Consider the following 27,290-nt stretch of genomic DNA (forward strand, 5'->3'; position numbering starts at 1 on the left):
CTAAGTTGTGTTTGTTTGATATTTCTCATATCTACGTGGTTTTTATGAATTCGCATTCTGCAAGTGCCATATGGCATTAAAACGGCACTTTTTGTGCCATTTCTAGGGGGCCGCTAGCGGGCTACCAAAACATTGTAGACAGATTTTTTCATATCTTATATAAAAGATATTGCTCATAGCTACGTTTTATCTATAAATCCACCATCTACAAGTCCCAAATTGCACTAATGTTGCCATTTCTCAAGTGGAAAAGCTGGGGCTCGTGGACATCCAGAACTTCTTAGAGATATGTTTAATGTCTCATTTGAAAGCTGTTGCTCATATATACGTGCTTTTTACCAGCTATACCATCCATATGTGCCATATAGCACTAAAACGGCACTTTTGCTGCCACTTCTTAAGTGGAAAAGCTAGGAAGTATAAAACAGTGCCATTGTAATAGTAATGGTGCAAAACCTTTAGCTGGAGATTTAAAAGAAGCCCTCCCATATACTCCCCCTCCCAGCCTCCTTAGTAAGTTTTATTAATCTGTTGGGATAATTCACTGTGAACTCTTTAGCATGGTTTGCCGACATTGGGGCTTGCAAAATGATTTTTAAAATATTGAATTATCTTTAGAGGAAGAAATTCATTGAAGAACAAATAATTGACTCTCAAAATTCCAAATGACTATTCCTTGATGTACCCCATCACCTCCACCTGTTTGTAAAAGTTGGGCTTTGCTAAATATAGTTTAATGCTCTCACTCTTTATAATAGAAGCTTTTATTGTCTCAATGTTTTATTGCCAATTAAAAATGTGTTTGCTGAATATGGTCCAATAACTATGCTTTTGGAGCTGACATAGCTCTCCATAGTTTTTGGGAAAAGGGTTCCAAGTTACACAATTTGGTCCTACAAGAACAAATAGATTGAATTTGATCACCAGCCGCCATAGTTCATTTACTAGTGCATTAGAGTTTGAATCAGAATGGCAAGGATTCATTTCCTTAATTAGGCATTTTATTTCAATCAGGGTTTTCTGCCTTATATATGATTATTTTTCAACTGATTCTCTATTTTTGTTAAATTTTTTTACGAATTGTGAAATGTTCCATGCACTATTTTTGGAACAAACTATGCCCCAGAACCCAACTCCTTGCCGCTTAGGGGCTGGAGAAGTGTAGGCATATGGTTCTGCAACCACTCAAAGTTGTATCTTCAAAGAAGTATTGCTCATTGTTATATTTACTTACTCATATTATCTTTTTTACTAATTAATAGACAGAATAAGACTATATTTGTAATGTATATAGAGTAATCATAGCACTAAGAACCTATTAGCATTTCTTTTTTCTGTGATATTTTCCTGGTTGTCAGGTTACTTTCCAACTTACTCCTGTTTATTGCTATTCCACACCTGTATGTCTAATGTTTTTTGGTGTTTATCAGGGGGAGGGGGAGATGTTTAGAGAAATGAATTGGACAAACCAAAATTTTGCTTAGGTTTTGAAAACCTTAAAAATCTTCTTTAGAAAAATAATTACTCTTTCCTAACTGTCAAGGTTGCACACCGTCATAATCATTTACGTCATTCTGTGTAGCATGAATTTCAAGAGTGAAGTTTAAACTTAAAACAAACAAAAATTATTGCTTCATAGTCTATCTAACATATACCAATAAAGCTAGTACAAATAAACTAAAAAATCATATTTCCCTATGTCTATAGGATTATAGAAAACCTGCGTTTTACTGAAAACACAAACCAATATAGGAGTTTTGGTATAGTAATAGTAAACCAATTAAGGCTACTTTTTACAGTATACAAATAAAGCATTTTTTTGAGTAATACTGAAGTGTATTTTTTACAATTTAAGATTGCTTATTACTCACTATTGGTATTAAAGCTGGTGAGACCAAAATGTTACCTGATAAATCAATCCAATATTTCTGTATGCTCTTCAGCGACTTTGTTGTTATTAAAAATGTATTTATTTTTATGCTTATGTTTTAAAGGTAATTTTAATTGGATCCTGAAATTTACTGATATCACAGCTGGTGTAGGACTATGAAAAGTTTTAAAGATTAGTTTGTTGTTGTCAGGCTACATACTCCCTTTTAACAATAAATCAACATTTTATTTTTTATAGTTGGTTTCTGTGTTTTCAGTAAAGCTACAGTTTTGTATAATCCTACAAAAATAGGGAAATATGATTATTTGGTTTATTTGTGCTAGCTTTATTGATATATGTTAGATGGACTGTGAAGCAATATTTTTTATTTGTTTTAGTTTCAACTTCGCCTTTGTTCGCGTTGTGTCATTAAGTATGTCATCTTAGCCATATATTTTGTTTACTATTTTAAGTGCACTAATAATAATGGAGTCTATTCACAAATGTACATTTTTAGCTTGAGCTGAATCTGAGAATTTACAATGTGATCATAGACACTGGGATTATAACAAAGCATCTCATTCACAGACAGACCATGGAAAGACTCAGTCACAGACAAGTGCTGTGAACAAAAATATACTTAGATACAATAGGCTGTGAGGGTAACTTTTGTCTATCCTTAAACTTGAAAAGGGAAGTTTGCTTACCTCAACTAGCATAGCCTTAAATACTCTATAAGGGGCTATTTGCATCACACCATGTCTTGAAAGCAAAGATGGCTTTTAACATTGACATGTAAAAATTATCAGGAATAATGACTGATTTAGTACTTTTTTGAACATTAATTTGGAAAAAACTTGAAAAACTTCTTTTTTGCTTCATTTCTGTAGGATTCTGACAAACTAGCCCATAACTGAGGACACAAAAACCAATGCAACAAAACAAGGTTAGAAATAGAAAAATCCTTGAGTCACTCACATAAATATAAGGCTAATTTATAAAGCTCCCAATAATCTTCTACTAACCATGAAATCAATCGATTTTACTACACGATTTAGTTCACAAAAAAAAACTCAAGCATGCATAGTTTTCAATAAAGCACTAGTTTCTCAGAATTCTGCAAATACAGGGAAATGTAACGAGCCAAATCAAAAATTGTTTGTGTAGATTGCACTTTTGTTCATTTTAAGTTTCATCTTGGCTTTTTACTTTCATCCGGAAAACTATATTTTTAAAAAGTTAATTTTCCTTTTTTTAGGTTTTAAAAACAAACAGTAAGCTATATAAACAGATCTTTTTTTTATAACTTAGGTAAAGAAACTATTGGAAGTCACCACGAGTTTTTGTTATTTAATTAGGTTTAACTTCTCTCTTTCCTTTAAGAAACAATGAATTTTGTCATGCAAAGAGTCTATGGAAAATATTATCATTGACATTTTTGAGAAGTTGTAAACACAAAATTCGATTATTTATGTTATCTATCGAATATGAAATATATACCGATTTTAGAAACACAAAGGACATGAAAAGAATTTAACATATGTAGACAAAATACTTTCCAGAAATATATGTAATTATTACTAATTTGTCATTTTGGTCATTAAATTGATTTGTTGCTTTGCTCATTACTATTGGCTCGTTTTATTGCGTTCTTGTTGCACGGTCTCTTTCGTGCAAGCTTGTCAGTTCTCCAATTCACAATCCTTCTAATGATTGAAATCTGCTCAATGTGGCATATGCTTATCTTTTTGTAAAAATATCCTTAACCAGATAAATAACTGCTTGGTGGACTGTACTTCCTTGCATCTTATGTGCTAATCATGCCCAAGAAAGAATTAATGGAATGTCTTCTCTGAATGGTCCCATTGTTAAATTAACTCAGTACCAATTTAGACAGTCATTAATGAGCAAAGCGAGCTAATTCGTATCTACTTAAATAACTATGTCTATTTTCTCAACAAGTTATTTCAACTATGGGACCATTTTTTGGTAATATTTGGATCTTATGCACTGAATAGTCGCATCAGGGAATTAACGAAAGTTGTCTTTTCTCAACGATTCTGTTGTTAAATTAACTCGTTAGTGAGTTTGACTTAGGGATTGAATCATTAAAACAAGGGCCAATGTTGGCAATCAGTCAACCAATCAAAATTGCCCATTCTTTACACAAGAAATGTAAACACAAAATGGAACAGGTTCAAAAAGATGGTGCTACTAAATCTTAAGAAGTACTTTTCAAGTATGCAAACTGTTGATAATATTTTCCTTTTTATATTCATTTTTTTTGCAGGCAATGGAGCATAATTTACTGCCAAAAGAGGTTAAAATTCTAGAAACGGCTGAAGACATTCAAGAACGCCGTGAGCAAGTCCTTCAAAGATATGTTGAATTTAAAAATGCTGCTAAGACCAGAAGAGACAAGTTAGAAGATTCAAGAAACTTCCAGGTAAGTTTGCTCTGTTTGCAGGAAATTCTCTTAGAATTATACTATTTTTGATGTAGCTGGTTAATTTTCAAGTTCTAAGGTAAATTAGATGAAAGTGTGCACTTCATTGTTCTAGCATAATAATAAGCACATTGGCTTTGGACTGTTATGGACGTCAATCCTACAATTTGGAGTACCAAGGTCTAGTACTGTTAAAAAGCAGCTTTTGTTGAACGTGGAATTATTTACAGAGCAGTTTCTGGCGTTTTAACGCTGAGAAGCATGAAAAGGGTAGTGTAAAAATCTACATGGTTAAAAACCAGTAACCAGGGATTTGCAATCTCTCCTATTTGGTGCCACCCCTCTCAGCTTGTTCATCAACCTAATAAAGAGCAAACCACAGCCCATGGTAACTCAAAGTTCCAAAATGAATTTTGAAAAAAAAAACTGTCTAGTGAGAAAAGTCAATATTTTAAGCTGATGCAGAAATGGCGACTCTTCAATCTTGTTTTCTGGTGCTTTCTATCTTGGCAAGTTTTTTTTAATTCCAAAAGTCCCAGACACGAAAAGCAGAATTTTATATAAAGAGGGAAAGAGGGAAGGTAGATGTGAAACTCGCTAGTTTCCCAAAAGCCTTCAATGTGTTGTTTCCCTAAGACCACCTCATATGGTATGAGTGGTCCCAGAAAGTTTGGAGGAAGCCCATTGTACTGGGAATTGAAAGTTTAGTGTCCTTTATAAAAGTCAAAAGAAACCGGTGGGTAACATCCCCCCTCCCTTACCCTTATTTTCTTGTCCCATGCTCTTTAAATATATTTGATCACAATTCTTAAATAACTATTTTGTCAGGGACTGTAACTGACATAGATTTGTAATTGATTATACATAGGTTTTATGATCGAAAAGGATGGCTTGTGAGTGTCTCTGGAACAGCTTGAGAGTATTAAGTTGAAACTTATATGAAATGTTAGGGGGAGGGATTAAATTAAATCAAAAGACACTGGTTGCTCCAGGTGGTCGAAACGGTGCATTTGCAAAATCTCAGGAATCGCTTTTAGGGGATTATTAGGGGAATATTGAATTAAATGAAGACTAGACATATTTATCCAGGTGGTCAAAAAGGCATGTCTGCAGCTCTCAGTAATGGCTAAGTAAATTAACTTAAATTTGTCAAGGGGATGTAGAATTAGAACAGAATGCACCAATTTCGTCCAGGTTTTTAAAAGGGTGTATCTGCAATTATTGTTAAAAGGGCATATACCCTTAATGGCATACAGATATTAAGTCAACACTGTCAAGAACGTTGCAACTCAATCAAAAAACATAATGTACATCCAGGTTGTCAAAAAGGTATATCAACAGCGTGTATGAAACATGAAAGGGTATTAAGTTGGAATATTGAGGGGGATGTTGAACTAAACCAAAAGACACTGCTTATCCTGCTTGTTAAAGTACGTGTACGCAATATCTTAGGAACTCCCAGGGAGTGTTTATGAGGATGTTGAGCTAAATCAAAAGACAGTATGTGAAACAAGGTTGTCAAAAGGGCATATCATTAATGTCTCAGGAATAGCTATATGTATTAAGTTAAAACCATCAGATAATGTTGAGAAGGACGTAGAACTAAATAAAAACACTTTATATGCATTCAGGTTGGTTCCAAGGGTGTATTTTCAGTATCTCAGGAATGGCCAAGAGAATTATGTTGATAATTTCCTGTCTTGGATGACGATTCAAGATTTTTTTTTTTTTTTTTTTTTTTGGCATCATGGGAGACAAAACCGAAAGTTGGCTTTTTAGAAAATAATGTGTATCTCCCTTGTTTTTAATGGTTTGGAAATTATTGAAAAAAGTTGAAATTATTGATTGCTTTTAATGAAATTTTTAGGGTGAGACTGGAAGCTTGCTGTTGTCATTTCTTTGAATCTCGTCTCATTGCAAGATTCAGTTTGTAATAAGTTCTTGTAGTTTTATTGTGTGTTTCTAAAGTAAGTTTTGCTCACTTTTGTTTTTCTTTAGTATTTCAAGCGTGATGCAGATGAGTTGGAATCCTGGATTTACGAAAAACTTCAAGTTGCCTCTGATGAAAGCTACAAGGACACAAGCAATTTACAGGTTAGTTTTTGCCCCTACTCTTCTTTCTAAGTTTTAGTCTTGGCTCATTTCCACAGTTAGTGTTGCTGTTGTCAATATTGGGTGCAATTGCACGTTCAATTTTTATTAAATTTTTACAGTTTGCTAAAAAAAAAAAATTACAATATTTCAATTTGCGGTAGAAGTTAATGTATAATCCCTCTTGATTCCTAGCAGTAGTTTTGGAGGGGGCGATAGTGCTTATCCCAATGCGACCATCTTTCTATATAGGATAAAATATTACATTTGCCTGTCTGCCAGCACAGAGGTGGAAAAAGCGAGGCGGGGCATCATGATCCTCATCTAGAAATTTCTAGATGGACCGGGGGGTGGGGACAGGGGCTACCAGAAGTTTTGTTTTCAGTTATTAAAACGAAATATTTCTCTTTTCTCATCTATATAAAATGTTTCAATGTACTCAAAAATATGTATGCAATATATTTAACCACTAGAAAAATATATTGGAGAGGGCGTGATGTTTTAAACCGCGTAGAAGGTCAAAAGTTATTTAGAATTTTCATATTAAAAACTATACCCCTTTCTGTCCTCATGAACTTCTCTAGTAAAAATATTATTAAGAACTTATTCAGTATAAATGACGCTTATCGGAATTTTTGTTTGAATATTAATTGAGTTCCACTTCCAGATGCCTTAAATAGTACGTCGCCTCATTTCTTGTGTAGAGTAGCAAGGTATCTGTAAATAATATGTACTAAAAGGAAATCTTAGTTCATTAAGTAAATGTATTGTTTTATTTAAGGATTTTCATCGTGACAGGAATTTGGAATGGTAGGGATTGCTGATGTAAGTTTATACTATCTGTTTATTTGTTTAAATGGCCGTATTTTTAGCTTGAAAATACATTTTCAAGTTCTTTTTCAAAATTTTAGTTACAGTCTGACATTTTTATTCTCAAGCAATAATGGTGGAAAGCTGGGACACTACCAATCAATTTATAGTTATTAACATTCACAATTTATCAACATTCATGCTTAAAACAAACTATCAGTATATGAGATGGGTTCCCCCTCCTCTACCCCTCGCTGTTTTTTCTAAACTTCTTCTAAACTCTTCTAAAGCACCAAAAGAACTTGCTTTTTCTTCTAAACTTAGAATTTTTGTCCCATTCTTGAGAACAGCTGCTGAAACTCAAGAGCCGTTGAACTGGAATAAGCAGCTTTTTAAAGCACCAAAAAACTTAAATAGAATAATTTCGGTTTCGTTTTAAGTTTCAGTTGAAAAAAACTTGTTTATTTTCATTAAATTGAATTATGAAACAGTTTCCTGAGTGTCCTTTGTCAGTGAAACAGCCGCCTCCACTGTATCCAAGAATCTTATTTTAAAGGTTAAATCTTTTTCAAAGCTCTGGGTACTTGCCATGACGTATTTGTCTAATAAGAGAGTCATAGCTACTCTCACCGTTTACCCGTGCTGTTTACCAAACACTTGGAAAATTAGGTCTCCCCGTTCGCCTGCGAGTCCAGGGAAATTATCGGTCATGTGTTAATCCTAAAACACATTAGTCCGCCTGATATTCTAAGCGGACAAGCCTATTAAGCTTGGGCTTATTAGGTGTATATTTCAGTTAAAATTCCATGACTAATTGTTGTCTCAGCAACTTTTTGTAGTTTGAAAATCAGCAAATAAATTATGAAATATTTTGTTGCAGAATATTCCCTGGAGGATTTGATTCTCCACATTAGATACGTGAAACATTTAAAAAAGAACCCATCCATACAGAAACAGAATATATTCTTCGATATTCAGTTCAGTGCTTTTTTGGATGTAAAGACTGGATTGCAGCTTTCTGATTTTGGTTGATATAAAGATACTGAAAATTGGGGTACAGAAAAATCAATAAAGTAAGCTTTGCGCACTGGTGGGATCATCGGTTGATAAGACCTTCGTGCTGGGAACGCATAACTTGACAATATAAATCGCAGAAAAATGGGAGCGAATCTTGGTTAATATAATTACCCCGCCCCTCCCCCAAAGGGCTAAACTTATAAAGGTGTTACGATTATTTTTTTTTCAATGAAATATCCATGGCTATTTCAATCAAGGAAAATATCAGGGGGATAAGTCTTATTGACCCGCTACATTGAAAAAAAAATGGAACCTAACGATAACTGAAAAATAGTTTTAGTAACACAGTTCCCTTGGATTACTCAGTACTTTTTGTGTACAAGGATATACAGTTGTGCTGCCTGTTTTGCTACTTTAATTTTCTAGGGCACCGGCCCGAATTATAAAGCTGCCAGAGGAGAGATGGACGTCTGTCAATTTGCATCTATATCCTAAACTTATTGATTTCCTAGTTGTTTTTTTTTTTTTTCAGATTGACAAAACGAATCAACTTCTGATAGGAAATAGATAAAAAAAAGGTGTCCATATAGAGAGGATGGGGGTCCAGAATATCGTGATCATCCAGAATATCATGATCTTTTATAGTTTTTTGCGCAGTTTCCAACCGTTTCGGTACAAATTGTATTTTATTTTGTGTCGACATATTTGTCAAGACTTTGCCCTCAAAATCAATGATCTAATATGTGTGAAAAGGTCATAATTTTGCTCCACTCAGCCAAACAGAATTTGCCAACGAAGTTTATAAGTGAGGCAAAATAAATTATCTAGTTTTCTAAAGGGGCATAAATGATGATTGCAGTAGATGACAGACTGTAATGGTCAGTAAGTAGAAGTTCAACGCCGTTTACAAGATTTTTTTCAATGATCGAAAAAGGTTCGCTAGCCATATTGTATTTTCATGTTTGTGTATTTAAAATATGTACAATCCCGACAGCTTCAGTTCTTCTCATAGCATTTAGAATTACTTAAAGATTCTAACTGTATCTTCTGCACCCAGACACGGTTCATGGTTCAAAATGAATTTAAATCATTCATATGTGTTCACCTGTTAGCTTTTCTAAAGTTACCTATAGCAAAGGCCTCAATGTATTATTTATTTACTTTTTTAGAGCCAATTCATATTGAAGGGGCGGTCGCCGAAACTACGGATTAGACCTATTCCTATGGAAATTTAAAGTTCCAGTTCCAGTTTAAGAATCAAAAGGGATTGGAGGACAACAAGCCTCCCTCCCACGGCATCTTTAATTGCCCTTCCCCTAAAGACATCTTATCAAAATTTTGAGATTTTTGCCATTTTATTTGAAATAGTCTATAGGTCAAATAACTATGCCTAAGGGGATGAAGTGACCCTCACAGCCTCTGGTTTGAGGGCTGCAGGTTATGCAAGTTGCCCCCGTTGCTGACATGTAGGGTTTGTTATTGGGAAAGGGGAGTGTGTTTGAATGTGTGTATGTTGAACAAAATATACTTTATTCGTGCTTCTTTTCAAAAGGGCGTATCTGCATTGTCTGAGGAACGACCGATGGTATTAAAAGGAAACTTTTAGGGTATGCCAAATGGGGCATTAAAAAGTGATCTGAGGGCAACCAGCCCTCCCCCTTTCTCGCCCTTATTATGAGCCCCTTTTCTTCTCAACACTGATCAAAACTTCGAAAAAGCCATTTTGTTGTAATCAACAGGTCTAATAACTATTTCTTCGGGGATACTATGCCCCCCTCAGCCCCCGGGACCAGGGTGGTAAATTATGCAATTTTTCCCTTACATGAAGGATTTATCATTGGGAAAGGGAGGAATATTTGGTCGTGGGTGTCGGAAAGGGCTAAAGTTATTAAGGTGAAATCTCAGCGAATGTTGAGGGGTATATTGAGCTAAATCAAAAGACGCTATTCACATCAATGTCATTAAAAGGGCTATCTTCTATGTTTTGAGAAGGGATAAGAGCATTAGATTGGAACTTTTAGAGCTACTACCACTGTTACTACAGAGTGTGTAACTGTGACTAATTGTGATTGTGACTACGACTACTAGTGACTACAACTTCTTTCAGCTGTGACTACTGGTTATTTTAACTACGACTGCTTGCGGCTACGACTACTTGGCTACTGCGACTACTCTTTTTAGATGCTTCACCCCTAACAATAATTGAAATCTTGAAATATTCTCCGTCGATATTAGACTCAATTTGTGTGTCGATGGATAAAGAATTCGTTTAGTGGCGGGAATATATCTTACTTGAATTAGTATTTTCAAAGATGTTTAATATATATATATATATATATATATATATATATATATATATATATATATATATATATATACCGTGAATGTCCGAAATCTGGTTTATGTCGACATTCACCAGTCAATCTCCTTTTCCTTTTTCTCTGCTTGGATTCAATTAGCTTTGCGAGTCAGCTTTTTCAGTCTTATGCTAGGCATGATGGTAAAAGTTAGGTTAGGCTAGATTATGTAAGTTTAGGTTGGGTAGGTTAGGTTAAATTTGATTGTGAATATCAGAAATGGGCTCAATACCTAAGCTAACCCAACCTAACCAAATTTAATCTAACCTAACCTGTCATCATCAAACATTGCATTAAATTGATTAAACTGACTTGCAACGCTGACTAAATCCAAGGAGAAACAAAGGTATTTCGGACATTCACCAGTGAATGTCGATATTCATGAATATCGAACATTCACGGAACCATATACTATATATATATATATATATATATATATATATATATATATATATATATATATATATATATATATATATATATATTATATATATATATATATATATATGTGTGTATATATATATATATATATATATGTATATATATATATATATATATATATATATATATATATATATATATATATATATATATATATATATATGTTGAAAGAATTTAAATTTGTACGTCGTTTTAAAGCCTTGTTATAATGAAGTGGAATCCGTTCTTGTACACTAGTTTGACCATTTCCTATTTATTCGTCTCATCTTTTTTTTTTTCTTTTTTTCTGACATAACTTACCAATTTTAGGCTAAAATCCAAAAGCACTTAGCATTTGAAGCAGAAGTGATTGCCCATAGCAATGCTATAACGAATTTGGACCAGGTCGGAATGGCAATGATAAACCAAGGACATTTTGCTTCTGAGACTATTCAAAAACGACTGGGTAAGGTCATTCAGTTTTTGATTATTATTCGATTTCATACTAATTATATCCAGATAGACTGAAAAGTATATATTAAGGTGCCTCTCGAGTATTTTTACAGTTCTGAAGAATAACTACCTTTACTTCTGTCATAAAAAAATATATAAGAGAGCTCTAATTTAAATAGAAATACTATATTCTATTTTATTACATAAAATAGAATTACTGTATTACTTTTTACTTTTAAATAAAAATATAGCAATTCGGCATTATTAACATGATGGATTATGAAACATAAAATATCAGTTGTGTTCATTTATGTAATTTTGTTTTGCTCTTACTTGTACATGTGATTGAAAAGAAACTTCGTCAAGAGGACAAGGCAGGTATATTTGTGTAATTAAAAACAAAACAAACAAAAAACTGTTTACGTGTGCCCGGCCAGCCCTCACTATTTTATTGACAGTCGTAAAAAAAAAGAGAGTTAAAAAAGAGAACACTCTAGAAGACAAAAATTACAGAAATAAAAGACTAAAGAATAGAAACAAAATAATAAGTCTAGTTTAAGAAAAGTGATGGCCCAGCCAACCCTCAATATTTTATTGTAAGTCTAGTTCAAAACTGAAGAATCTGTATTCTTTTGGAACACAAAGAACTTAGATCTCTGACTTAAGTTGTATAATTATTGGCAATTGGAATTAAGATTATTTTGAGTTTTTATAGTTTTACCATAGACATCCTCCACCTTATGTCAACTTCAAGGCAGTTGATCTTATATTCCGTGGTGATATTAAACTGCAGCAGAAGCAATTGCCTTCTTCATCTTCCTTTTGACGGAGGAAGAATTTAGCTTTATTTCAAATAAATGAATTATATCTATTTCAGCTGCCAACTCTAGCAATTACTGGGTCATAAAATGATATCAGGGAATACAAAGCTTTACCCAACCTCTTTTTCGTTTTTCAAATTGGTATGTCTGTTGATTTCACCAAAGAAGTAATAAATTCGTTGATTATTTCTAAAGTTTTACGCACCCTCTTTTTTTATCTTTCAAATTGGCCAGTCTGTTGGTTTTACCAAATAAGTAATAAAGACTTGATCATTTTGAAGGTTTTAGTATTTTTAAAGTTTAACTCAGCCTTTTTTTATCTTCCAAATTTACATGCCTGTTGGTTTACCAAATAAGTAATAAAGTCTTTGAGTATTTCGAAAATTTTACGCAACCTCTTTTTTTTGTCTTTCAAATTGACCACCCGTTGATTTTACCAAATAAGTAATAAAGTCTTTGAACATTTCGAAAGTCTTACGCAATCTCTTTTTTTTTTTCAAGTTGACCAGGCTGTTCGTTTTATCAACTGAGTAATAAATTCTTTATGTAATTTTTGATAATGCTTTTTAAGATTATATTTAACTATAAAATCCATATTTGAAAAAGCGAAATTACTTATTTTGCAAGAAAGAAACGTTTGGTCGATATATAGAAGCAATAGAAAAACAGGATTTTGGAAGGGAGGAGTGAAAAGGGCAGAAAGTAAACCTAAAAATGGATTTAGAATTTGTTTTTCTTCTAAATAATTTTGATGAAAATAACCTCATAAGTTAGTTACGATTAAAAATTATATGTTGAACAGAATCTGATTTATACCTCTCGTGGAATTGAAACCTGTAAATAATGTCATGGGTCACAATTTGAAATCTGAATGTCCCTCCGTTGTCTCCATGAAGAGGCTTTTTCGGTCTAATAAATTCTGTGAAAATTCCTTCAGAGGTAGGATGAATGTTTACTTTGCGCAATATTTCAGATGAGCTGCACCGCCTCTGGGAGCTTTTGATCAAGCGACTCGATGACAAAGGAGTAAGACTCAACCAAGCTTTGGTCTTTGTTCAGTATCTTCGTCAATGTGATGAAGTAATGTTCTGGATCAATGACAAGGTACCATTTCTGTAATTAAATCTTTTACCTCGAATAAAATCCTGGATACCACCCTGCCTCCAGGTACTATTTATAATTTTGTAACCTCGTGATCACACAATGCCTTACCGAAAGAAATCACGGATCGAAAATACTCCACCAACTTGATGTATTTCTGAATACATCATGTCAATTTTCTTTTTCAAAAATATATCACCACCAAAAATGGAAATCAACCTCTTTAAGAAATAAGTTAGTAGATGCATAGCCATGCTTAAAAAGTTTTTGCTGTATTTTATAAATAATTTATATAAATATTATTTAAGTATAATTCTTAAAAAGAATAATATACATATTAGTATATCAATACGTTGTAAGATATACCTCCAAGACCATCAATAATTTGAAATAGGGGACAGAGAAAGCAAATATAGTGTATGTGAAATGGTTATTATTAACTATTCTCATCAAATAATGATATTATCTTTTATATAAGTATTACTAGGTTAACAAAAAAAAATCTATGTACCACCGAGATTAGCAGGTAGTGGGTCTTAGTAAGCATCTCACGTTTTGGTTTTACCCAGGCCACTACCTCTTCATATCTTCATAGGTAAATGTTCGTGATATATTTGTAACAGGAAGAAGTTTACAGTTTCAACTTTCAGATTGATACTTGTGCTGGGAAAATTTCACTGAAATCAAAGGGTTCGATTCATTGTCCGAAAGAAGTATTTAGAATTTCCATCATGTTGCTTTTTCAATTTGCATAGACTTAAAGAATTTTATCTTTAAATTAGCATTGATGTAGGATCAGATAATTCCCTTTGTCATTTCCATTTTTGTTCTAGAATACCATATACCCTTTCTTATACTTAATTTTCCCGAGAGGATATTCCATGTTCCATAAGTATTTTTAAAAGCAAGTAAATGAGTAAAGTATAATCATGTATTTCTTAATAGTATGAATTATCCTATGGTTTTGTTTTTTAACGTTAGCATTACACAGATGAAAAAAAGATCTATTGTTTTAACTTAATATTTTCTGGATTTAGTAATGATTAGATTTGCCTACAATAAGTTACTACCGTTTTTGCATGCTTCTAGCTGCAACGAATGTTGCAAGCCAAAAAACAAAATCCTCACAACTTATTAAAAAGAAACCACTGAAGATAATATCGTTTTTTTAATCTTGTTTTAATCATTTTTTGTTTTTTTTAACCTGCTCATGTTGAACACATTAACTTGAAAATTGTCTGCTTTTTCTATTGGCCTTTACATTAACGCATTCGTGTTTTTTTTTTTTTTTTTTTTTTTTTTTTTTTTTTTTTTTTTTTTTTTTTTTTTTTTTTTTTTTTTTTTTTTTTTTGTGCTTAGTGTTCATGGTCAATGGAGCAGAAGCGCTGTACATGCATGGACCACGATATAATTTGATATTTCTTTATTTAATCAGTCGTATATCAAGTGTTGTAAGTTAATCTTGTTATCTCAAGACTTTCCAGGCCTTGGAATCGTCGTGGAACAATTATCTTTATGTAGGATTATCTTTCATTATGAGATTCCGACAAAATTTTAAATATAAATAGAGCGCTGTAATATGATACCAGGCACGCAGTGCAGACAGAGGATGATGTAACGAAATGGTTCTCTGTCTAGTCAGTGTAAGGTGGGGCTGCATTCTATTGCAGTTATTGTTTGTCGTAGCTACCGATCGTGTTCGTCGTAGATGCAGTCTCAAGGGTAATCTACAGCAAATCCACTTAAAGAACTCAATGATTGGGTTTTAGCTGACTATGTTGCCCTGGTCACTCACTACTCATAAGATATTGCAGCACATCATAACTTTTTGGCGAAAACTGAATGACTTGAATGTCCCGGCACCTTTATTATAAACGACTCCAATTCTGACCGGGAAATTCTTACCCGAATAGCGTTAGATGTTTTCAGTTACTCAAGGAACTTTGCGAGAAATTGTAAAAATTCTCAGAGCTTCAAGGACAGAATTTTGAATGTCAACGATCTTTCCGTCCATTGTATGGCTGAGGAACTTTAAGTATCAACATGCTACTAGAAAAACGACTCCTACGATTTTAGAATAATTCTCAGGTGTTTTCCAAATAAAATCTTCTACGAAGGGAATAAGGAAAGGCGTTTACCCTATTATAAGTCATAACCTAATTCACCGGGAGTTCAGAAACCAACGATGCATGTATTAGGGTCATATGGAATGGATGTTTGCATGGGAAGCTGAATCAGGACAATATGATTGCACATTTTTTAATCTTTGAAAGACACGAAATAAATCTTTAATGATTGCTAAAGAAGTAGCTGAAGTTTGTGGAGGACCTTGACAGGGGAGAATTTTCCGAAAAATGAGGACGTTTCTTTGTAGTAAACTAGCGTTGTTATTCTATGCTCACCAGGGCATAGGGAGATTTAAGTCGAAGCAAGTAATCTGTAGTTGTTTATCCGTCTCTTATTTTTGCTGCAGGCAATCTCAAAATAAAGAAAGTATATTTCTGGAAATACAAGACCAATGAATAAAGTGCACATACTAACTGTAAGGTAGGGGAAAGGGACTCAGTTGTTACAAAGTAATGAATGTTTAGACGAGTATATCATAAAAAGGGTTGGTCTGGTATATGATATAACTATTCTACCGAGAGCTTTGAGTTGTTCCTCAAAGAAAATCCCCTACCAAATTTTTATAGGTACGACCGGTATTCAATGTGTCTTTTTAATTCATTTTCTAGGAGGCATTTGTCACCTGTGATGAATTTGGGAAAGATTTAGAGCATGTTGAAGTTCTGCAGAGAAAATTCGATGAATTTGAAAAGGATTTGGTATCGCAAGAATACAGAGTGGCAGAAGTATGTGACCTAGCTGATAGGTTGGCTAATGAAGCCCATCCTGAACAAGAGACAATTCTAAAGCACAAACAGGTACTATGAGTTCTTAAGAGTTCACACTTTCTTCATTCTAAAACAACTTTTCATCTGGACAAAATGTAACTTGTAAGATGTCCTTTTTTTTTTTCTTAACTACGCTAGACTGTATGAGATGTAATACTCTGGTATTAGCTTATTTAATTTTTCCTACATTTGATGAAGTCTGCACTAGATGTGTAAGTAACAATAAATCCTTTCGTCATCATCATCACATTCATCACTATAATCCATGCTGACGTCTCTATCAATAATTATGGCAGTATTTTAAAGCTTGTTTCGAGCAAAAATTTAATCGCGGTCTAAGCGTCTGATAGACAGTGCCGTAATTTCGTAAAAATTCTGAGGGAGATGGGGGGGGGCATAGTTGGAGCCAATTTTCCCAAATTAAATAAAAATCACAGTGAAAACCGAAGAATGAGCTATATAATACCATAAAGTTAAAGATATACTAATGAAAACTAACCTGTTTCTGTGTATGCTTGAATTATGCAGGCTTATCTTATTTTCGACAAGACTTTCGAAGAAACTAAATTTCAGATGGTGGGCAAACTGGGGTCTTGGATGGGCAAACCGAGGTCCGGGAGGGGTAGTTGCTCCCCTGTCCCAGAGAAAACTACGCCCCTGCTGATAAATATTTTTATGTAAATGTTATCTGTCTGACAAGTTCAAATGAAACATGATCAGGGTCTCTAAGAATCTATTTTTTTTTTTTTCTTTAGTTCTATGAAAAAAAAATTACAATTCACTTTGTTTAACTTGATAGTTACTTCACTGATTAAATTACCATTGGAAATTATCATGACGTTTTAGCGTTAATTTAATTTTAGCAAAATACAACTTTAATCTTGTCCGTATGTTTCTTCATGGTGTCCAACTCAATGTATAGGTAAAGCCAACAGCTTTACTTATATAGGTAGCATTATTAATGGAGATGCGGATCAATTATCAATTATCAAATATTATCATTGATAATGATCATATTTGATAATTAAATATGATCAAACTAAATAAATTAAATCGAATTTAATTAAATTTAATTTAATTTAAAATCATTAAATTTAATTTAATTTAAAATAATTAAATTTAATTTGATCAATAATTAAATATGATCAAATTAAATATGATCATATTTATCAAATATGATCATTGATAATGATCAAAAATGATCATTATCAATGGAATGCGGATGGAGTGAAGATTGAAAAAGTAGAGCATTCAAGGCCTAGGTTTTTGTTTGCCAGTTGCTAAGTTTTTGGAGATCAGAAAGATTAGAAGAATTGAAGCCGCAGTCAAGCATGGCTCTGAAACTCTGTTCATGGCTCTTAAACCATGTTTTAAACAGGATTAGGCCATGTTTTATGAATTAAGGCGTTAAGATTGTCAGAATCTACATGTTTGCTATCTATCTAAAAGTAGGTTAACAAGTAGGTCGTTCCATAACGAGGTAAGAATACGTTGCACGAAAGGAATTAATGGAAGTTGGAAATTTTCTGTAGACAATAAAGCGTAAAATATTGTACAGACTCGAGTGGAGATGCAGATTATACAGCTATGTTAATATCGGCAGGGTTGGTTGTTGGTTGTAGTAGAATGACTCCTTTAGATAAATTTAAATAGACGGAAGTCCTTTAAATAAATTTTGCAGCGTATTTGAGTTCTTTGGTCAATTTTGGGAGGGGATGAAATTTTTATCGGTGTTGATTTTCACTCTTTTCTTCTGCTATATTGTAGGAACTCAATGAGGCGTGGCAGAGGCTAAAAAAGCTAGCTCTTTCTCGGCAAGAGAAGTTATATGGTGCCCATGAGATTCAACGATTTAACCGAGACGCAAATGAAACAATTGGATGGATTTGTGAAAAGGATGCCATTTTGTCATCTGATGAATACGGAAGAGACTTGGCCAGTGTTCAGGCACTTCAGGTGATTATTTTTTTTATATAATGGCCTTTTATATTTTTTTTTTTTGGCCTTTTGTTTTTTATATTATAAACAATTGGATGGATTTGTGAAAAGGATGCAATTTTATCATCTGATGAATACGGAAGAGACTTGGCCAGTGTTCAGGCACTTCAGGTGATTATTTTTTTTATATAGTGGCCTTTTATATTTTTTTTTTTTTTTGCCTTTTGTTTTTTATATTATAAACAATTGGATGTATTTGTGAAAAGGATGCAATTTTATCATCTGATGAATACGGAAGAGACTTGGCCAGTGTTCAGGCACTTCAGGTGATTATTTTTTTATATCATACAATCATAATCAGTGCTTTGTATAAAGGGGAAGATGGGCGCTTTTTGAAATTCTCTTAAATTTTGCCAAAAATGTGTCTTTTTTATAGTGTTTTTAATATAAAAAAGTCGACTTTGGGCAATCTACACAATATTGCACCTCTCAAGCACACTAGGTTGATAAAAGGGCTTTTAAGGCCATATATAGATAGGATTAATCATCATCTCCAGTGCTAAATGTACTAATACTAGTTTAGTTCAATTGAAGATAATTTTATGTTATACTCTACTATTTTTATCTTCAATATTAAATAATAATAATACTAAATTAAGGAAATCTAAAGAAAAAATCCATTATGTTTTGTCTGAAATCTTTTTCGGAATTGCACCTTTCATGGTTGACGTTCTTTTCAGAGCAAATTTGGAAAGCATCTCTGTGTAATTGCAGTGTTTTGATGAAAAACGAAAAGTCCTGAAAAAAGGGATTTATAAACATTCCTGAATAATATTGTACAGTTTTAAGGTGTTAGTCCCGTGATTCCCAACTTGGGGTGGTGGGCCCACCAGTGGGAAATATTTTAGTGAATCACCGGCAGGATGTACACCCTTTTCCTGACTGTCTTAGAGCCTTAATTTAAAAAATATGTATATATTTCATATGAATGACGTCACATTCATATGAATTTAAAGAGCAAAAATAATATATGATGGTTTCGTAATAACGTCATGAATTGTGTAAAAGGAGTTTTATACAGATAATATTTTTCACTAGCATAAAATATGCCTAGAAGACGACTTGAAAAAAATATCAAGTTAATAGCCTTCTAAATTTCTGATGAAAAAATAGAAAAAAAAAAAAAATACCAAGCTGGTAAATACCAATGGCCTTTTAAGCTTCCTTCAGGTGAATACATCTAAAATTCTGAACAACAAAATCTAAAATTACGAAAGCATCAGGATTCTAGAAATGCCTAGGTTCAGGCATGGCTCGAAATAAGTTTGGAACCAATGTGTTTTTCAAAGATTTGGTGTCTTTGACATCACTTTTTTACTTTTTTTTTTTACTGCTGATGACGAACACTGTATATGTGTTCGAAATATCCAGTTAAATAATTTTATATCTATTCACTGTCAATAAAAAGGTTTCATCCCAGTTTTGAACTGTTTTACTTTCGTCAAAATTAATCGAAGGTTTGAATTTAGTGTAGGTAACTTTAATGCTAAAGCAAATTTAAGTGAAAAGGTCATTTTTCCCCAAATAGAGACGAGGTGGGATTTTATTTTAAAAAAAGCTTTTGCATCATGTTTGGCTTAAGAGAGATGATACTTTACTGGTTGTTTTGTGTTCTGTTGACGGCTTGTGACATTTTTTTCTTCTCTTTCTAGAAGTGGATTGGTTTGACAATGAATTGCAACAAAAAGTTTTATTTTAATTTTATTAGAAATATTGCTCTTTTTATTACTTTTGAATTTTTTTATTTTGTTGTTGTTTATTTGCTTGTATTGTTTAGTGTAAAAATTTTACCTCTTTGTTTGTTATAAAGCGAAAACATGAAGGCGTAGAGCGAGATTTAGCGGCATTGGAAGATAAAGTTGGAAATCTTCGCAGAGAAGCTGATCGACTTTGTGGACTCCACCCTGAACATGCACAGCAAACAAATAAGAAGCTTGAAGAGATTATCGAAACCTGGCAACATCTATTGGAAAAAGCAAAGGTAAGCAGACTTGACTGACACTTAACTCAATAGTTGAAATAATCTTATTATAGAGTTAGGGCAAAGGTTTTGAAAGATGGTGATCATGTGCTTTTACTAGTTCAAATGGAATGTCCAGGGGACAGGTAATGGAATTTTTGTTATTGGTTTCTAGTCTCCGTGTGTAAGAGCGGAGGGTCTAAAGAGAAAGAATGAACATTTTATACTAAGGAGGAAAGGGCTTTATTCACATCATTTGCTCTCCTGTAGATCTAAAGGCTCTTATTTATAATGGGCATTATTTTAGATTTTTTCATTCATATTTATTATTCTATTTTGCTATTGTTTTCGCTTAATAGAATAAATATTTAACTTTGTATTTTGTAACACGAAGAAGCAGATTTGTGTATTTCTTTGTCTGATTTAGCCTCTTTCCTGAAAGTCCGTACGCATGTGAGGATTGGATTCAGCAACGGATTGAAAGAAGTCTAGTTGTGTTCTGGCTCAGGCAGAGGAACATGAGGAAGGGAAGGGGTAGTTTCGTAATCTTTTTATTTGCGCATGTACCGAAATGGCTGGTATTTCTTAACTGAACTCGATCGGTAGTAAGAGTTAGCTTCTTAGCGCTGCATTTGTTAGCGTCTTAGCTGTCTCAGAGTAATCTGACCACTGCTTATGGTGTTTGGAGGAAAGGAGGAGGATTCTCAGATTCTTATCTTCAAGGTTTATCATAACTTTTTGAATATCGACAATTAAGACCTATCTAGGACTTAGGGGGCCGGAACCCAAGTCAACCTCAAAGAAATGGAATTGGTTGCTAAATTCATCGTAGTATCGTCAGGACGTGTAATAGCGGAGCTTGACTCAACTAAACTTGGTCGTTATGGCATATTGAAAAAATCCTCGAAAAGCTTGATTGCTGGCTAAATTTGATTTCCGTTGACATTCAAAAAGCATTTGACCTTGTTAACCACAATATATTAGTTGAGAAACTTGTCATTGACTTTAGTATTGGTTCTTTCCTGGTGAAATTGACTGCCTCTTTCTTATCGAATAGATTGCAGGTTGTCAAATACCAGAAGCGGTTATTCTAATCCTCTCCTTGTTCACAATGGAATACCCTAAGATACTCTCCTAGAACCCCTACTCTTTTCAGTTATTGTTAACAGCCTCACCAAGGAATTTCATGACAGATTACAGTTTATTGATGGCCTAACGGTTATCAAAACTTGCTTCAACGGTTGCATGCAAGCACTATTCTCCTTTTAGTGATCGATTTTTGTAAGACCGTTTCAAATGCGTGTACAGCCTTTTTCCTGGAGACACGAACTCCGAATGTGCTGAGCTCACGTGTGGTGCTCCACAAGGCACGAAACTTACAGTGCTGTTGTTTTTCGCAGTTATAAACTTTGTCCTTTGTGAGTTTGAGGACAGGTTAAAGTACGTAGACGACTTGTCAGTTCTTCTGAAATTCTCATTGAAAACTCCTAATTTAGTTCACCAATTCGATGATGCAATAACGAGCAACTTTAAAGACTAATACACTATCAACAGCCTTCAAATCAATGGAGGAAAAACGAAAATCCTTCGCTTTAATCTTCTTAAAGGGACTTGATCAGTCCTCTTCCACCGTATCCTAGTGTATCCTTGGTTGTAATTCTCGGTATCGCATTTAGCCTTGACTGCTCGTTTAGTAATCATGTTGATACAATCACTAAATAGGCAAATGGTGCGATGCATACCCCTATCTTAATACGTCGTTTCGGTTTTTCTGTGTCCCAACTTAAGACGGCTTATCTTACATCCATCCGACCGATTCTCGAGTATGCTTGCCCTGTATGGGGCCCTCAAGTCAATAACACAAGTTACCTAAGCGATCTACATGAGTCACTACAAAAAAGAGCCTTTAAAGGTATTCTTTCAGACACATATATTAATTATGAATCGGCATTATCAGTCCAACAACTACCATCCCTTCATGAACGTCGTTTGGGTTTGATCTGTAAATTTGGCCAATTTTTTCTTAGCAGTGAAAAACAGAGATTCTACCACCAGTTATGGGGAATAAATTAAACGCAACGTCAGCTAACAAAGTGAGACTGGAATTGCCTACTCCAAAAACGAACCGTTCCGCCAATTCGTTCGCTCCTTTTTACATGTCATTGTTTAATAAGTTATAGTATTGTGTTTTTTTTTGTTTTTTTTCTTGTTTTTGTTGTAAGTATTTTTATTCTAAACAACGATTGCTTGTATAAATAAAACTATTCTATTCTAATATAAAGTGGGATATTCACGCAAAACATGGCAACCGTAGGGCTACTGCCTATATCTTCCTCCTTAAACTCCAAAATAAATTTAGCGTCCTCCTTTCCATTCCTTAAGGATTTATAGATGGCCAGGATTGATGTAGGTGATGCACAGGTTTTTGCATTTAATTTGCTTGTCTCCCCCCTCCCGCTGTTTTTAGTGCCTTCTAATTTATATATATATATATATATATATATATATATATATATATATATATATATATATATATATATATATATATATATATATATATATATATATATATATATATATATATATATATAAATTGTTAAATCACCTCTTGTTTTTTGTGAAATATGTTCTTTTACTATATAAAGGCTTTATTTGGGATTTATCATCTTTAATACCTTCCACCTAAAATTGATACTAAGGTCTATCTTTGAAGTTAAAGAATGAATTGGAGAGCAGCTTATATAGAGATTTGTTCCCATCCCCGTTGGAGCAATACCCTCTTGCCCCTCTTCTTGACTCATAAACGATAAGCTAACCCCCCCCCCCTTCTGGTCTCTGTCAAATTCTTAAGTACTCCTTGCATCTGTATTTTCTTTAATCCTGGAAACCCACTGAATGCTTTTTTTTTTAGGAAAGGAAAAGACGATTAGAAAGCTCCTACATACTCCATAGATTTTTATCGGACTCCAGAGATCTAATATCATGGATGGCTGACATGCGTGCAGTAATCAGTGCCGACGAACTGGCTAAAGATGTCGCCGGAGCTGAAGCCCTCTTGGAACGCCACAATGAGCATAAAGTAAGTTTTCATTCTAATTGGAACAATAAATGGTGACGAAACCCTCAATTTCTTTTTTCAATATGGCAAAAAGATATATTACGCTCAGTAATTTATATATATTATATATATATATATATATATATATATATATGTATATATATATATATATATATATATATATATATATATATATATATATATATATCTAGAATGGTCACAAGTTTGAGAAAATTCGTTTAGAGCCTTAATTTTGGAAAATAACTGCATTTAAGTGACGTCATATTTATGAATACATTTCAAAATCATAAAATTACTTCCTTTCAGCCGCAGAAGTTGCAAAATTACACAAGATAACAAGCTGCTTTGCGGAAAATCGTAATTGAATAAGGGACGTGTTATTTTAGCGTTTATTTATGAAACGCTTATTGACCGAACGTGTTATTTATTTCGAACTGTTGAGACTGTAAAAACCAGTAAGAGCTGGCCTCAAAGTGAAGTTTTGTATTTTTATTTGAGCTGTAGTGGGTTTGATTTTTTCTTCTTTTTTTTCTTTTGTTAGGCTTGGCGAATCGACTTGCTTATAAATTTAGTGAAACTGAACACTATAAGTAAACTGCATTCCTCAAACACTATCAGTAAACCCATATTTTCATCAGTGGGGCACGTATCGGTTCCAACTACTTTGTACTGTCTTAATAACAATGAACCATAATTGTGATATTTATTTCGAACAGTGGAAACTATAAAAACCTCAAGGTGGCCTCAAGGTGAAGTTTTGTATTTTTATTTGAGCTGTAGTGGGTTTGGTTTGTTCCTTCTTCTTTGTTTAGGCTTGGCGAATTGACTTGCTTATAAATTTAATCAAACTAAACACAAAATAAACTCTATTCCTCAAACACTATCAGTAAACTCATTTTCATCAGTGGGGCACTTATCGGCTCCAATTACCTTGGCACTGTCTTAATGACAATGAGCCGTGATCGAGAATTATTTTAAACTATGGAGATTATGAAGTCCAGTAAGAGCTGGCCTAAGGCGAAAAAACATTATCCAGTTTTACGTTTGTATAATAATTTGAGCTGTAGTGGATTTCAATTTTATTTAAGCCTAAGAGAAGTTCTGGCGCTATATCTTTGTTCTTTAATAATGTCTGATCTTTTACAGGGGGAGATTGATGCCAGAGAAGATTCATTTGTCTCTGCAGCTGCTGGTGGTCAACAGCTATTGGAAATCAACCATTTTGCTTCTGATCAAGTAAAGGAAAAGCTAAATCAGCTTTCCGAAGAGAAGGCAGCACTATCAGCTTCATGGGAAGAGAGACGCATTCTCTACGAGATGTGTATGGATCTTCAGCTGTTTTATAGAGACACTGAACAAGCTGATACTTGGATGTCTAAGCATGAGGTATAACTTCTTTACTGTTTCTCCGTTAATCACTTTCTATATTTATTTGAAGACTCATAGACAGTTAGACAGTTCAGACGTTGAAATGTGGTCTTTTTGGCATTTGACAGCACCTAGGAGCACAATGAATATACGTTAGTAATGATTTAAATATATTCATATATTTACATTAATATATATATTATATATATTTAAATATATTCATATATTTATATATTCATTGAGTAATGATTTAATGATTAGTAAAGATATATAATGATTCAAATATAGTACTATTTGTAAAAAAAAAAAAAATTACTATTAACATACTGTGTCGGAGGCAGCGAAAGAAAAGAATCTAACAGTGGCAGTGAAAGGTCATATTTTAACAGAGGAAGAGGGAGAGGAAGTAGGTATGAGATAAATGAAGGCAGCGTAAGTTACGCGCAGAGCAATACTGGAATCAAGGGAGGTTCTTACAATACCAAAGCAACTTATTTGGCAGATAGAGGCAGAGGAAATAGAGAATTCAAAAGAGGGAGAGTATGTAGTTACAGTAGAAACGTAAGTTGGGATTCAGGACTGTTCGTTGAAGATGGTAAACGCTAGATAGAAGACAATATAAAATAAAACCTTAAAACAAACACAAAATCCAAAATAGGTAGACCATCTCGAAGTAACAGTAAAAGGATAACTGAATAAAATACAATACTGAATGGCAATTAAATTTTTCAGTTCATGTAGAGCATCTTTATACGCCAATCGCTTCTCAGATAAGATATTATCACAGATTCTGTTCGGTTGCAAAATATGATTTTATTTATTGTTATAAAAACAATCAGAATTAATAAGTTCATTATAAACGGGGCTTAAATAGGTTTCTCCATTGTCTCTATTGAGGGCTATCCTTTGGTGAACGTGCTTTTTTATTATTAAAAATAATAATTATATTTATTTTATATTTCTGATTGTTTTTTTATAAAAACAATCAGAATTAATAAGTTCATTATAAATGTGGCTTAAATAGGTTTCTCCATTGTCTCTATTGAGGGCTATCCTTTGGTGAATGTGCTTTTTTTTATTGTTGGGCACATCCAACATCGAAACAACCGCAAGAACAGGGAACCCTATTAACACCACTCCCAAAATGGGGCTAGTTTTATTTTGGCTGATATTGAAAAAGCTCTATATCTTATTATAATTTTCAAAGGTGAAATTGAGGTTAATTTTACGCAAGGGGAGTGGGTGGTAGAGAAAATGGAAATACCTATCATTATGTGTAGGTTTTCTGTAAATTGAAAACTCAAGGCTGAGAGATTTATTAAAGATTAAGACGTCTAGAAAAGGCCGTTTATGATTATCTTCTAGTTCTAAAGTGAACTGAATGATAGAATCCAAAGTGTTAAGATGAGTCAAAAGGGGGTAGAGTGACGTCTATCCATGATCCCACACAGAAGTAAGGTCATCGACAAACCGGCCCCAGAAAATGTGTTTCAGAGGAAAAGTATTCAAAACGGAGGTTTCAGTAAATTCAATATGAAAAGTGGCCAAAAAAGGTGAAAGGGTCGTACCCATTGGTAGACCCATAATTTGGGTTTAAAATTGATTATTGTACCGGAAATTTAAGGAAGATCTATTGCAAAGGCCAACAAAGGCGGATAATGGTTTCGATATCTACTGCTTTGTAGCCCATCTGGGCAATATTATCTTCTAGTTTCTTTTGAAGAGCAAGTTCACACTTTCCAATATCACAAGAAATAGGCATAGAAATAGCATCTAAACTGGCCAAAATTGTATCGTTTTTATATCAGTCTTTTAATTTTTCAACGAGGTGAGCTTAATTTTTAATTTAAAAAGTTTGCGCTTATATACGAGGACAAAAAAGCCTGGATAACCATTTTCACAGTCTTGCAGATGGAGTACTATAAGAAGCCACAATTTGGGGGCAGATTAACTCCATCTTTGTGGATTTTTAGGATACCATAGAATTTAGGAGTGGAGCACCCTTTAGGATAATATAAATTGCACATTTGGGAATAATGAGTCTTTCAATTTGTAAAATTTCCAGTTCTTTTCGTACTTCACGGGTGAACTTGTCGGTGGGGCCTGAATCTATAGGTTTATAAGTGTGAGTGTCGGGTAAAATATCCTAACTTTTTTATTACATTTGATTTTGTCAAGGATAACAATTTTATTCCCTTTATCAGCGCTAGTGGTAATGATGTATGGATCTTTTGTTAAATTTTTGAGGATTTGTTTTACTCGACTGTTTGAATTTGAGGAATACGAGGTAAAGTCAAGAAAATTCTTAACAACCTCTCCTCGAAGTTAATTATTGTTTTCCACGATACTTCTATAACCAAATATGCTCGCGTCCACACTAGAGACTATCTCTGAGAAATTTAAAGTTTAGCTGTTTTATGTTATCTTTGGATTTTTATCGGTATTTTTTGCGCAAGTCTTGACCGGAATATTTGTATTGTAATTTGGGGTTTATTTTTCAATGGCTTTTTATCCTTGTTTCTCTCTTCTGTACGGTTTTTATCGCTTTGTCATATTAGCCAGTGTGGTCTGAGAAATTGTTTAGAGGAGTGACCAAATTCAAAGG

General features: G+C 33.5%; 1 protein-coding gene across 1 annotated transcript in view; it reads left to right on the forward strand.

The window, feature by feature from the left end:
- LOC136033169 (spectrin alpha chain-like) overlaps positions 1–27,290 on the forward strand; it is a gene marked incomplete at its 3' end in the record, with an annotated part of 117,795 nt that overhangs the window by 6,517 nt on the left and 83,988 nt on the right. The window contains 9 exon segments of the mRNA XM_065713855.1: positions 4,161–4,316; positions 6,315–6,410; positions 11,342–11,477; positions 13,259–13,389; positions 16,122–16,310; positions 18,048–18,236; positions 20,089–20,259; positions 23,150–23,317; positions 24,464–24,703. Coding sequence (XP_065569927.1) covers positions 4,164–4,316; positions 6,315–6,410; positions 11,342–11,477; positions 13,259–13,389; positions 16,122–16,310; positions 18,048–18,236; positions 20,089–20,259; positions 23,150–23,317; positions 24,464–24,703 — 1,473 coding nt within the window.

Source organism: Artemia franciscana, chromosome 1 (genome assembly GCF_032884065.1).
Source record: "Artemia franciscana chromosome 1, ASM3288406v1, whole genome shotgun sequence".
Lineage (NCBI taxonomy): Eukaryota > Metazoa > Arthropoda > Branchiopoda > Anostraca > Artemiidae > Artemia > Artemia franciscana.